Genomic DNA, 15,110 nt, shown 5'->3' on the forward strand with positions numbered 1-15,110 from the left:
TTACAAGCCAAGTGCCTCCATGAAGGCAAGTTCAGTTCCGTTCAGTTCAGTTCAGTGAACAGTCCCATAGTGAGACACTCCAAGTCTCAAAGTTTAAGTGTGCTAGCTTTTAGGACCATTCATTTCTTTGGGTTTCTGTGTAATTAAATGCCAAGAGGAACAGTGTAACTGTAATATAGGAGTTAAATGTGACTTTGTCAACTTTTCAGTTCAGTTCAGTTCAGTCGCTCAGTTGTGTCTGTCTCTTTGAGACCCCATGAATCGCAGCCCGCCAGGCCTCCCCTGTCCATCACCATCTCCCGGAGTTCACTCAGACTCACATCCATTGAGTCCGTGATGCCATCCAGCCATCTCATCCTCGGTCGTCCCCTTCTCCTCCTGCCCCCAATCCCTCCCAGCATCAGAGTCTTTCCCAATGAGTCAGCTCTTCGCATGAGGTGGCCAAAGTACTGGAGCTTCAGCTTTAGCATCATTCCTTCCAAAGAACACCCAGGGCTGATCTCCTTCAGAATGGACTGGTTGGATCTCCTTGCAGTCCAAGGGACTCTCAAGAGTCTTCTCCAATACCACAGTTCAAAAGCATCAATTCTTTGGCGCTCAGCCTTCTTCACAGTCCAACCCTCACATCCATACATGACCGCAGGAAAAACCATAGCCTTGACTAGATGGACCTCAGTCAGCAGAGTAATGTCTCTGCTTTTGAATATACTATCTAGGTTGGTCATAACTTTTCTTCCAAGGAGTAAGTGTCTTTTAATTTCATGGCTGCAGTCACCATCTGCAGTGATTTTGGAGCCCCCCAAAATAAAGTCTGACACTGTTTCCACTGTTTCCCCATCTATTTCCCATGAAGTGATGGGACCGGATGCCATGATCTTCGTTTTCTGAATGTTGAGCTTTAAGCCAACTTTTTCGCTCTCCTCTTTCACAGTCATCAAGAGGCTTTTTAGCTCCTCTTCATTTTCTGCCATAAGGGTGGTGTCATCTGCATATCTGAAGTTACTGATATTTCTCCCAGCAATCTTGATTCCAGCTTGTGTCAACTTTTAGCTACTGGTTTCTAATTTATGTTTAAGATGAATTATTATGTGGATCTATTTTCTTGACCTAAAGTGTTTGAAAAAAGATATTTACATGGATCTCTGGATATACCAGAGCCATCTTAAGAAAGCTGCATGAAGCAATGGTATGTTTACATGCATTTAGAATTGTTTACCCTTAAAGGTTTACAAATGAGAAAATTCACTATTAGGATTAGTGAAAAAAATACAATTCAAAATTCATTGACGTTTTTGACTAGTAGTTCTATCTCCAGAATATATATTGAAGACAAATCTTAGTTGTCTTCAACACTTAGAAATAAATCTTTATTCTTCCTATTTCCTTGTTCTTTTTTCTCTTTATCTTGTTCCTTTTTATATAATATTTAATGTACATATCTCAACTCAAAGTCGAAATTAAGAGTTTCAACTTTCTGTGTAGTGGAATAATCAGAAAGATGGGAACATATTTTATTAATAAATCCTTCTGACAATCTCACAACATCCACCAGAAATATTCTTTACTATCATAAATATCTAAATGTTACCAACTTCTCTGTCTCACTCTCAGGAACCACTGTAACAGAGTACCTGTTGAGCAGAGCCATCTCCGTGCAGTGTCCCATGGACACAAAATGATTTAAGGAGACTGTCAACCATATACAGAACTGACAGGGAGGAAGTTGCAGTGGAGATAGTATCTCAGCTTCCTGCTGTTTTGTGGGCAATATCATTAAAGAGGAAGAGAGAGAGAAAAAAAAAGCTTGCATTTCTGATATGGTCCAAATCAGGTATGCAGAGATCTTTAAAAGCAACACTTAGAAACGGCAACAGTTGTTGGGGACATTTTGCAGAAGGAATGGAGGATCCACAATAGCGATGAATAGTCATGAAGTCAAACAATCAGAAGACCCTGAATTACATCTTTTTTGTGGACACTGCTGGATTAATGAAATGTGGAGTCAGCCCTGAATGCTTTTATAATGAGTCCCCAGGTGCCACTGGAGGAGGTCAGCTTCTGGCCAACAGCCAGTGAGGAACAATGGCTGGCCAGCAATCACGAAGCTGAGCTTAGAGGTGGATTTCCCAGCCTCAGTGGAGCTTGAGATGTCTTTAGCCCTGACCAGCCAGCTTGGCTGGAATCTGATAAAAGACTTTGAGCTCCACGTAGGTTCTCTGGCTTTCCTGACCCTCAGAAACTGTGCAATATAATAAATGTTTGCTTTAGGCTGCTATGTTTTGGAGTAATTTTTTAAGCAGCAGTAGGTAATAAATGCACTCCTCACTCTCTGTTACCCCACCTTTTGGTTCCCCTTCCAATGTCCTTATTATATTAATCTGTTTAAATTTGTTTATTTTCCATTCAGTGGGAGCAAGTGTTTTTCTCTCTAGGCTGCCTTCGTGTCCTCAGTGCCTGAAAGAATGTTTGGAATGTAACAGGTACTCAGTAAACATTGAATGAGTAATAGCAGTCTAAATTTTTTATGTAAAAGGTGAAAGTGTTTCAATTTAATTTATTGTTTTTTAAATCAGTATGCTGCTAAGTCGCTTCAGTCGTGTCCGACTCTGTGCGACCCCAGAGTTGGCAGCCCCATCCCTGGGATTCTCCAGGCAAGAACACTGGAGTGGGTTGCCATTTCCTTCTCCATGGTCTAATTTTATAGCCAAGTGTGCTTGTAGTGGACACCTTTGTGGAACATTTGCCTGCTCACTAAATCCCTTAACTGAAGCAGAGGGTCCTTATCTACAAGGTACAGTGAAAGTGAAGTCGCTCAGTCGTATCCGACTGTTTGCGACCCGTGGACTGTAGCCCACCAAGCTCCTCAGTCCATGGGATTCTCCAGGCAAGAATACTGGAGTGGGTTGCCATTTCCTTCTCCAGGTACAGTAAGACCCCTAAAGCTTGTCACTGATGATTGGACAACTGCTGACAACCAGACCCAAGCCCAGCCAATTAGAAAGTCTCCCCTGAGTATTTGGAATTTAAATCAAGAGAGTGAGAAAAAAGAGCCTCTCTGTGCAGGCTATCCCTCTGTATCAATGCAGACAGGCTACATTGTAACAGAACCAGAAATAGCAACAGAGGTTTCTTTCTTCAATAGTCATCACAGGATGGTCAATAGGTTTTATGTAGCAGCAGCTACTCAAGGACACAGGCTGGTGGGACAGACATCATTTAAGTGTCGCCATCATCTCCCCAAATGATACAGTGACATTTTGGAGGATTTTACACAAGAAATATCAACTGCTCAGCCTGGAAGTGAAGCACTATTTCTCCTCACAGTTCATTGGCCAAAAATACTCACATCCCCTTGGCAGCTCCCTTCCTAGGACTCCCCTACCCCTGGCCTATAAGAGAAGTGCAATCCTAACAAATGCTTTGAAGGTCAAAAGTAGAAACTATTTGAACGGCAAATAATATGGGGATAACATAGACTGGCCAAAGATTTGGAAAGATATATTAAAAAAAAAAAAAAGGAACCCCTGTGGTTACTTTTTCTGGCACAGACCTAATTATTTAATGAAATTGGAGACAAAAATTACTCGAGCAATGCACCACAAATGCATATGCAAGAATTGAAAGAACTGCTGCACTTTAACCACACTCACTGGAATTTTGCACACATATAGCTGTGCATTAGTCACGAGGGACAACAACACCTTGAACAAGTCATGTAGTGCCATGCATGTGTGCTAAATTGCTACAGTGTGCAACCCTATGGACTGTAGTCATCCAGGGTCCTCTGTCCATGGGATTCTTCAGGCAAGAATACTGTTGTAGGTTGCCATGCCCTCCTCCAGGGGATATTCAGACCCAGGGATCGAACCCACATCTCTTAAATCTCCTGCACTGGCAGACAGGTTCTTTACCACCAGCGCCACCTGGAAGTCCCCATGTAGTGTGATTGCATTGTAATTATTCACTTATTTTGTGCATTTGTCGGTTTCCAGACTCTCAGTTCAGTTCAGTTCAGTCGCTCAGTCATGTACGTCTCTTTTCGACCCCATGAATTGCAGCACGCCAGGCCTCCCTGTCCATCACCATCTCCCAGAGTTCACTCAGACTCACGTCCATCGAGTCCGTGATGCCACACAACCATCTCATCCTCTGTCGTCCCCTTCTCCTCCTGCTCCCAATCCCTCCCAGCATCAGAGTCTTTTCCAATGAGTCAGCTCTTCGCATGAGGTGGCCAAAGTACTGGAGTTTCAGCTTCAGCATCATTCCCTCCAAAGAAATCCCAGAGTTGATCTCCTTCAGAATGGACTGGTTGGATCTCCTTGCAGTCCAAGGGACTCTCAAGAGTCTTCTCCAACACCACAGTTCAAAAGCATCAATTCTTTGGCACTCAGCTTTCTTCATAGTCCAACTCTCACATCCATACATGACCACTGGAAAAACCATAGCCTTGACTAGATGGACCTTAGTTGGCAAAGTAATGTCTCTGCTTTTGAATATGCTGTCTAGGTTGGTCATAACTTTTCTTCCAAGGAGTAAGCGTCTTTTAATTTCATGGCTGCAGTCACCATCTGCAGTGATTTTGGAGCCCCAAAAAATAAAGTCTGACACTGTTTCCACTGTTTCTCCGTCTATTTCCCATGAACTGATGGGACCAAATGCCATGATCTTCGTTTTCTGAATGTTGAGCTTTAAGCTAACTTTTTCACTCTTCTCTTTCACTTTCATCAAGAGGCTTTTTAGCTCCTCTTCACTTTCTGCCATAAGTGTGGTGTCATCTGCGTATCTGAGGTTATTGATGTTTCTCCCAGCAATCTTGTTTCCAGCTTGTGCTTCTTCCAGCCCAGTGTTTCTCATGATGTACTCTGCATATAAGTTAAATAAGCCGGGTGACAATATACAGCCTTGACATACTCCTTTTCCTACTTGGAACCAGTCTTTTGTTCCATGTCCAGTTTTAACTGTTGCTTCCTGACCTGCATAATTGACCTTATTGGGGTTGTGTGAAGATTCAAAATGTTGATCCATGAGAAGCTCTAAGCACAAGGAGTGGCCTTTTCTAAACTCATTGGGTTAATTATTATATTTAGAAGTAAACCAAAAGCAGAGAAGGTAATGAAGAGGTACCAATCAACTTCCAACCACAGGCTAGAAGATGGTGCCTCCACTGAGATATTAAATACAAAAGGATCAAGTCTTCTTTTCTATGTGTGGGGGAGATTACTAATTCACCAGCCTGCTTGTCTGCTTCTCCCTGGTGCTAGAAAACTATTTTGTTTTCTCTACTGCATTTTTGGACAGACATATGCCACTTACCTATATGCCAGGTGCTGAGGATATAAACAGTTCACAAAATGAATATGACTTTTGTCTTCATGGAGTTTAGGTATGTAACCTCTGTCAACTACAAATTGGCACTTGCCAAGAGCATTCGCCAACAACTGAACAACAGTAAGGGAATTGGCCATCTGCCTCTGTAGAGGTTGAACCCTATAATGTTGCAGTTGTTGACCTTCAACAACCCAAGGGAGTTCAGGGTGGAGTGAAGCACTCTGTGCTCCAGGAAATCTGGTGGGACACGTCTTTACGTGGTTGGATGTTTTTAGGAACAGATTTTATGATCTCAATCCTTGCATCTCCTCATATCTAGAAAAGCACTAAATCCCTTCATGGTGACATCGGAGCCTTGTGACAACAGAAGTGAAAGTGAAAGTCGCTCAGTCATGTCCGCCGACTCTTTGCGAACCCATGAACTATATAGTTCATGGAATTCTCAGGCCAGAATACTGGAGTGGGTAGTCTTCTCCACGGGTTCTTCCCAACCCAGGTCTCCTGAGCTACAAGAGAAGCCCAAGAATACTGGAGTGGGCAGCTTATCCCTTCTCCAGCAGATCTTCCTGACCCAGGAATCAAACCAGGATCTCCTGCATTGCAGGCGGATTCTTTACAAACTGAGCTATCAGGCAAGCTCTTTAAAAAGCACCAAATCCCTTCATGGTGAAGTCAGAGGCTCCTGACAAACAGAAAACCTTTTGTAAAAAGGAGTGCCAAATTGTATTGAATCCGCCCCCCACCCCCCCTCGCCGCCCCTTCACCAAAACCTTACATATCGACCTTCCACTATTGACTCTTTGGAGCAATCTCTCAGAGCTGAGGCGACTGCCTCCCAGGCTGCAGTCCTCATTTTGCCCCCAAATAAACGTAACAGGCAACTCTCAAGTTGTGCATCCTTGTTGCAGTCCACAGCTTAAAATATCTCTGAAACAGGGATCTTCATCATTTTGCTACAGGGCCGACTAGCAGAGTCTGGGTATATTAACGCTAACAAACAGGTCAGCTGAGACCCCACTGTCCCGTGAATGTGGGCAAACTAAAGAAAGAGATGCAACCTGTAAGGAAGGAAAAGGAAACATGGGCAGAGGAAAACACAGGGTAAGACTTGGAGAAAGGGAAGCTTCAAGTGTATCAAGGATGATTAAAATAAAAGGCGGGTGAAATTCAAATGAAGGAGGAAAGAAAGTTCCAGCACAGATAAAGCTTTCCAGCGCTCTCGCTGGATCCGGTCCACCCGGTCCAAGCCAGGGTCAAGCAACTCGCAAAACTCGCCACACCCGGTGACCCCGAGGGGCCCGGTTCCCCAGGGCTGCGCGCGGCGCGCGGCGCGGTGCTATGACGTCAAAGGGGGCGGAACTTCTCGTCCTGGTGACGCGTAACTCAGGTTTTGGCAGAAGGTGGTGCCTTCCGGGTGGACAGGTGAGGAGCTCCCCACCACGTTCTGGGGGTGCCTTCGTAGGAGGAAGGACGGCGGGACAGGCACGTGGGAGCTGAAGTCCTTTCTCTTAATGGCTCTCACAGAACCCGTGCCGCCCTTAGCCAGACGGCCGGTAGGAGCGTGAATAACGGTGCTGCGACCGCTTGGGGGCCCGGAGCCCCTTTGGCTGCCGGCCAGAGGGGACGTACCGTGTGGACCGCTAAGGGCAACCTGCCTGTAGGGAGTCTTATGGCGGCCCCTTTGGAGAGTAGGGGGCCCGGACTTTGGGCGGCTGGTTGGGAACAAGTGACTAGAAGTGGCCAAAGTCTGCACTAGGGAATCCAAAGGTCTGAGTTCTTGAATCAACTTAGGCCTCTAGCCCTGAGCGAGTCAGCTCTTTTGCCGCCCTGGGTGTCAGTTTCCCACCTTGTCCATTGAAGGCCTCTTTTGGTTTGGAATCAAGTTTCTCCTCAGGATCAACCGCCTTCCCGCCGCCTCTCTCAAATTTGTTACACCAGGTATCCACCCTTTGTTTGAGGTTCACTCTAGTTGGTCTAATAGTTCGTGACGCCAAGGTCAAAATGGCACTTGCTGCCTTGAACTTAAAGAGTGCAGCATTTTGGGAAAACAATTATGACTTTTGTTGCCTCTACCGCGTATGACGCATCATGGTATTTTTCGGAAATAGTCCGTGTTTCAACACACTCCAGTATTCTTGCCTGGAGAATCCCAGGGACTGGGTAGCCTGGTGGACTGCCGTCTATGGGGTTGCACAGAGTCGGACACGACTGAAGCGACATAGCAGCAGCAGCAGCATTTTGTCTTATGTATAAAATGGGGTACATTAGTAGCCACTTGATAAGATTGTTTTCTTAACTGAGATACTTCATGTAACACTTGGAACAGTACTTTCCAGGTAATAAGCACTCAGTAAATGTCAACTCTTAAAGCATGACCTGCCCTCACCCCTGCACCAATTTCATAGCTCTCTTGAAGTTCTTTGCTGCAGGCTACTGGGAGTTTTCTTTGAGCCCGCGTTTTGCAGGAGGGGAGGGGAGTTGGGGGGGGCGGGGTTTGAGGAAGGCAAAAATACTGGAGTAGGTAAGCCCAAAACTTCTTGGTGGCTCAGAAGGTAAAGCATCTGCCTACAATGTGGGAGAGCCAGGTTCGATCCCTGGGTTGGGAAGATCTCCTGGACAAGGGAATGGCAACCCACTCCAGTATTCTTGCCTGAAGAATCCCCTGGATGGAGAAGCCTGGTGGGCTACAGTCCACGGGGTCACAAAGAGTCGAGCAAGACTGAGCGAGTTCACTTTCACTGGGAGTTTACTGTAATCTCTCACCTTTGAGTTTTTTTTTATTTTTGTACACCAGACAGGATGTGTGATTCCTTTGAGATCCATGCAAACTGTTGAGTGACTCAATAGTTTGTTCCTTTTTCTTGCCGAGTAGTATTCTGTGGTATGGCTTATCATAGTTGGTTTAGCCTTTCACTTTTTTGTAGTGTCCAGTTATAGGCTGTTACAAATAGAACTGTGAATCTTTACTTGAATGTTTTTGAATGAATATGTTTTTATACCTCTAGGACAAATACCCAGTAATACAATTGTTGGGTAACAGGATGTGCATTTAGTTAACTCATATGATTATGTGTTTTTTTCCTCTAGTATCTTAATAGATGAACTACATTGATTGACTTTTGAATGTTAAATATACCTGGAATAGATCCCACATAACTCATCTTCTATGTTGCTGCTGCTGCTAAGTCGCTTCAGTCGTGTCCAACTCTGTGCGACCCCATAGAGGGCAGCCCACCAGGCCTCCCCATCCCTGGGATACTCCAGGCAAGAACACTGGAGTGGGTTGCCATTTCCTTCTCCAATGCATGTGAAAGTGAAGTCGCTCAGTCGTGTCCGACTCTTAACGACCCCATGGACTACAGCCTACCAGGCTCCTCCGTCCATGGATTTTCCAGGCAAGAGTACTGGAGTGGGATGCCATTGCCATCTCCGTCTATGTTGCTAGATTCTATTTATTAATATTTTGTTAAGGTATAGATATGAAAGGTGTTAGTGTGTAGTTTTCTTTTTCTTTCTTTTGACCTAAATAAAGTTAGAATCCAATTAATATAAGCGGATAAACACCTGTGCTTAGCTGAGTAAAGCTTACCTAAATTGTGCAGATTGTAGCTACACTGTGTACCTGGATTTTAATCCAGCATAAGTCGTGCTGGCTTGCTAAAACTGATCATTAAAGATTGCTTGTAGGTGGTGCCTGAGGGTGGGGCCATCAACCTTTAATAGTATATATTAGAACACATTGTCTCCTGTTAATCTGCCCATTGTTTGCAACACTGAATTACCCTGGGTTCTTAGGTAAGGAAGAAAGTAAAATTTTTCTTTACTTTTTTTTTATTTGGCTGTGTAAGATTCAGAAACATAAGAGTGAAGTAAAATAAAAAGATGCTTTACAATATGTACATTAACTCCAGGTTTCTCAGTGGTATTTTACTTGAATTGTTTAGAGTTAGTGTTTTGCTTGTTTTCCAATTTTCATAGACTGTTTGAGTTCCATATCTGCTTGCATTCTTGTTAATTCTGTGGCTAAACTCCTAAGATGTCATTTACTTTGAAGTTAAGTGTTTATGAGTTGAATATAGTTAATAACTTTGGATTCTCTTTCTGGTACAAATCTTAAATTTAGCTAGTGTCCTCTCTGTCAGCACTCTAATTTAGTATTGTATATAACAGTTAAATCTAATTGTTTCTAACACTTTATAAATGTCATAAGACCTTTATAAATATATTGTATTTTGTGATAGTTTTAGAGATTGGGCTACAGTGACATTTATTAGTGAACTAAAAATCAATTGAAAAGGTGAGATGATATTTTTATTTACTTAGTCAACGTATTTTAATATAATTTTGAAAGGAGTCCCCACTTCATAAGTGAAAAATTTTCATTCCAGATAGTTTTCCACTATTGACCTTTTGGGCTAGTGATTCTTTGTTGTGGGAGCCTATACTGTACAGTGTAGGGTGTTAAGCAGTATCCCTAGCCTCTACTCACTAGATGCTTGTAGTAATACCTCCCCTGATACCAAGTGACAGTAAAAACTGTTTTTATTTTTTGCCATATGTCTTCTGGGGGACAAAATTATCTCCGCTTGGAAGTCACTGCTCTAGAGAAACCTCACAGCCTGAGCATGAAAGTGGGAGGGACAAGTCCTCGAGAAATCTTCTGGAAGAGTATACTGAAACCAGGGGGAAAAAAATCCCTTCTTCTGCAGTGTCTCTCTTCCAGCCCATTCTTCAGGGTTAACATCATGTCAGTTGGCAGAGGGAAAATATTCTAAAAACTCAGATCCATTTGTCCAGAGAAGGCAATGAAGAGTGAATTTGGAGGCAGTACATTGATAACTGGCACGAGGAAAGCATCTGAAAAATGGTGGGGGAGTAAAACATTGGCAAAGCTCTAGGAGCAGAAAAGCATGAAGACAGCTGAGTAACTGCAGGAACAAGACAGACCCGAGTGCAAGGTTAATGGTAAAGCAGTAAGAGGAGAAAAAGCTGGAGGCTTTGAATGTCTAGACTAGACTCTGGAGGGCTTTGAATGAAAGGAGGGTAGTTGAAGAGGAGGATAGAAAGACCAATGAAAGTTTGGGACATGGTCCTATTGATAGAGACAGAGGCAGAGATGGAGGGCTGATAGAAGTAATTTGGGACTGCATTTTTGCACATATCTTGATTATTCAGAATATTGTTTAATGGTTGTTCAAAAAATTGTTTGTGATGCTACCTGATATTCTGTTTTTTTCTACCTACCCATTTCATAATTTAATAATATAATGCTTTAATATCATAAAAATATAAAATAAAGGAAAAACTCAGAGCTCATCAAGGAGTTCACTGTCCTTCTTTACCTTCTTATCTGGGAGAGTACAAGTGCAGCGAGAGCCTCTATTTCTTCACCAGACTTCACCAGGTCTCACTGGTAGAGCATATAGCTATAGGAGAATTCCAGCAGAGGGAAAATAAAAGTTAGCCGTGGATATTGTCAGTTTAGACTGGAGAGGAGAGTGGTGGGGGTTTTGTTTTGATTCACACTCCTCTATCATCTTTAATTTCACCAGACATGTCCCTCTATCTCCCTACTCTTGTGGTTTAATTTTTTTTTTAATCCAAAAATCTAGGGTAGCTAAATAGTCATATATTTCCCATAACTCTTCGTGACATTTCCTTCTAGGTATATTGAATTTTGTCTTCTTTATTCTCAAATATTGCCTTTGGCTCAAAGTTTTATATTTTAGTGACTCTTCATATTTTTCTTCTCCCCTTAGTTAGAAATGGACTCAGAAATCAAGGAAGAAATTCCTGTGCATGAGGAATTCATTTTATGTTGTGGAGTTGAAACCCAGGTTCTAAAGTGTGGGCCCTGGACTGACCTCATTAATAATCAAAGTGGCACGAGGCCTAAGCTGCTTATTTTCATTATTCCTGGTAAGTTTAAACATCTGGATAAGATGACTGTATACAGATACATGTGTCTATTTCTGATTTTAAAGAGAATTTGATAAATATAAAAATCCTTGTGGAAGGAAATAGAATCACTCAAACCATTGATAATAACCACCCTTAATACTTTAGTGGCTGGACTTTTTGTTTATCTTTGGTTCATTAATAATATATATAATATACACATTTAAAAAATCATGATGTATACCATACATATCATTTTATAACCTGCTTTAAAAATTTTTTAGCAATAGTTAGAATAATTAGAACTTTATCAAGTATTTCTAAATAATTTTTACTGTCTCATTTCAAGATGATTATAAGTTTATGGTAGAACATTTATTCTGGGATTTGTCAACTGGGTGATATGTGATCTTTGCTGAATCAGTGTCAATAGAATGTTAGGGAAAGATACTTTATTGCACTTTTTAAAGTTATGAGCTTGAAAAAAAAACATATATATGCTCAAAGATTAAAAATGAAACTGAAAATAGGTATCATTTTATAGCATAACATATCATGTACACAGCTAGGCCTATGGAGTATTGTTACATTTTTTTTCTTGTACATTTTTGTTTGTTTTCCCTGTGTTAATAGTCTCTTTTATTTGCTTAGTTGTCTATGTTTCAATCAGTAATTTATCCTAAAATTATTCTCTAGAAGTGAAAAAGTCTTCTCATATTCGGAGTAATCAGTTTTCTGTTTTGTTTTAATTCATTTTTTGACACCACTGTGCCAAGAATTCTGTGTTCTTCCACTCTGGTCTAGACTGGTTGCCCTCTGGGCCTCCTACACAGGCCATCCTGAGGACTCCTTTCACTTTTCTCTTGGGTTGGATTCCTTGTTTCCCAATCCCATATTTTTCTTGGTTTATTTCCCTGTTTTCGGTAGACCACACCTGCTAGGAACTTCCTGAGAAGAGGTTCATGGGAATTCATCTTTTAAAGGTCTAGCATGTCAGAAAATGTCTTAGAGTTAGAGATGGTAGTTTCCTTAGAATTTGGAGTAAATTTTCATTGTCTTCCAGGGTTTGGACTGTTTTTGAGAAGTCTTGATATTTTTCTGATCTTTTTTTTACCTTTTATGTGTGAAGTTCTCCCCCTCTGCTGGGAAAAAATACTTTAGATCTTTTCTTTGTTCCAAGGTTCTGAAATTTTACAATCAAGCCCCAAGGTGTGGGTGTTTTTCATGCATTGTATTTGGATTTTGGTGGACCTTTTTGAACCAGAAATTTTACTTCAATTCTCAAAGCTCTGTGTTTTTTCTTTTTTTAATAGTCTTCTGTTTCATGTTTTGTCGGTGCATAACCTTTCTTTTTTTTGGCTTCTTGCATTATTAGTTGTTGCTGCGTTCTGTTTTCTGTTTCCACTAGTGTTTGTGTTTTTTCTCAAATGTTTGATAATCCTTGACTACCCTTTCATTTTTAAGAGGAAGACATAAACAGTTGATTGGAAGTTTGTATTCAGGGGTGGGGCTTGTCCACAGATGGCCAACTATCCTAGTCTGAGGGGTTTTCTAGGACACACCACTTTCAGTAGTAAAACCATGACAACAGGCTGGGCAAAATAGAATGGTTGGTCACCCTATGTTACCCTCTCCTTAAGGTAATTTGATAGGGACCTAGGTTTCACTGGAGGATTTCTAGCTTTCAGTATCTGTACCTGTTTTTTGAATTGTTCACTTTTCCCAGGAAGGACTCTTCCTAGAATCCCATTTGAGGCATGGATGCCTGGCTGCTGGTGTTAGAGCTGAACAAGGGAAAAGAGGTTGGAATTTCAGCGTTTCTTCTCAGTAGAATGCTTTTGTTCTCAGCTGGGCTATGATTTCTGATCCAGAATCTCTCTTTGGTTTAACCTTTTCTGAAAATAAACTTCTAGTGTTCTGCCACAATGTAACAGTCTTTTTGAAAAGCAGTTTGTCAGCTTTCTATTAAAATTTAAAATACATTTACTTTGCCTGTAGTGAGGGAGAATTTGAAATTAGAGGCATAAGAAGTGTTCTTTTGGTGAAGCAGAGATTTGGAAGCCATGGTAGAGTGTAGGATTGAGAAAATAATTAGAAATATTGTCTTGGACTTTAGAAGGGATATCTTTCTGAGGCTAGAATGAAGGAGGTGAAGTTGGTTACTGAAATGGAAAAGTGTGGAGGCATGTTCAGAGGAAATAAAGTAGTTCCTGCCATTTGACCTCTTCTCAGTTAAGAGTTGAGGTGATCTGTGGGGAGTAAGGATGGCAGAGGGTGATTGTGGCCTTGAGGAAATTGGTCAGTATTAAAAATAGCCAATATGCAGGATGAAAGGAATTATTGACCAAAAACAAATAGGTAGATTTTGAGTAGGGCTGTGATCAAATACATATTGGGAGTGAAGTCTAATAGGGCCAAAGGTCGAGCTGGAAAACGGCTATCAGAGTTGGGATGCTTTAAATGTAAACCATTTCTGAGTAATGAAGGGACACAGACCTGTGATTCTTAAAGTTCTCAGAACCAAGAGTATCATCTAATAACTTGTTACAAATGCAAACTTGGGGGCCCTGTCCTAAATCTAATGAACCAGAAACTCTGGGAGTGGGGCAATCCTTAAGAAGTCCTCTAGTGGATTTTTTAAATTTAATTTTTAGTTGGAGGATAATTGCTTTACAATATTGTGATGGTTTCTGCCATATATCAGCATGAATCAGCCACAGGTATACATATGTCTTCTCCCTCTTAAACCTCCCTCTCACCTCCCTCCCCACTCTACCCCTGTAGGTTGTCACAGAGCTTCAGCTTTTAGTTTATGCACACCACTAGTCTAGGCTGTGGCTACTTGAATTGGTCGCTTAAGTCGGATATAGGTGAAATTCTTTGGATATGATCAGGATAATGAATTATGGGACAAAAGTGTTGGCTCAGTCAGTCTACCCAGATTTTGAAATCACTTAAGTATATGGAATGACAAGTAAAACTGACATTTCTTTCAAGGGTCAGGGTTTTCAGGGAATGTGTAAGAGTGACTAAAAAGTTGATGGATGGCAGTAGATGGCTTCAGCCTTAGAGGAAGAGAGGTTGTTCCAGTAGGATGAACTAGTAATGGGGAAACAGCTTACTCTATACTTACCCACTCAGAGATGTTCGTTCACTCACTCACTGGTATGAGGTGCCAGGAATACTGTGTTGCAAAAGCCTTTGCTGTTATTGAGGCATAGGAAGTGTTAGAGAATGGTGAGGTCTCTACTACACATGGACATCACCAGATGGTCAGTACTGAAATCAGATTGATTATATTCTTTGCAACCAGAGATGGAAAAGCTCTATACAGTCAGCAAAAACAAGACCAGGAGCTGACTGTGGCTCAGATCATGAATTCCTTATTGCCAAATTCAGACTTAAATTGAAGAAAGTAGGGAAAACCATTAGACCATTCAGGTATGACCTAAATCAAATTCCTTACAATTATAAAGTGGAAGTGACAAATAGATTCAAGGGATTAAATCTGATAGACAGAGTGCCTGAAGAACTATGGACAGAAGTTCATGACATTCTACAGGAAGCAGGGATCAAGACCATATTCAAGAAAAAGAAATGCAACAAGGCAAAATGGTTGTCTGAGGAGACCTTATGAATAACTGAGAAAAGAAGAGAAGCTAAAGGCAAAGGAGAAAAGGAAAGATATACCCATCTGAATGCAGAGTTCCAAAGACTAGCAAGGAAGATAAGAAAGTCTTCCTCAGTGATCAGTGCAAAGAAATAGAGGAAAACAATAGAATGGGAAAGACTAGAGATCTCCTCAAGAAAATTAGAGATACCAAGGGAACATTTCATGCAAAGATGGGCACAATAAAGGACAGAAATGGTATGGACTTAAAAGA

General features: G+C 41.5%; 1 protein-coding gene across 3 annotated transcripts in view; it reads left to right on the forward strand.

Annotated features, from left to right (window-relative positions):
* Positions 1-6,677: 6,677 nt before the first annotated feature.
* Positions 6,678-15,110, forward strand: part of LDAH (lipid droplet associated hydrolase) — a 97,142-nt gene continuing 88,709 nt past the window's right edge. For all 3 annotated transcript variants that reach the window (XR_005718423.1, XM_040224913.1, XM_040224914.1), the window contains exons 1-2: positions 6,678-6,750; positions 11,092-11,247. Coding sequence is in view for 2 of the 3 variants with exons in the window: in XM_040224913.1 (XP_040080847.1) it covers positions 11,094-11,247 (154 nt within the window). In the remaining variant the exon portion in view is untranslated. The remainder of the gene's footprint in view (positions 6,751-11,091; positions 11,248-15,110) is intronic.

Source organism: Oryx dammah, unplaced genomic scaffold (assembly GCF_014754425.2).
Source record: "Oryx dammah isolate SB20612 unplaced genomic scaffold, SCBI_Odam_1.1 HiC_scaffold_25, whole genome shotgun sequence".
In the NCBI taxonomy this organism is placed as follows: Eukaryota; Metazoa; Chordata; class Mammalia; order Artiodactyla; family Bovidae; genus Oryx; species Oryx dammah.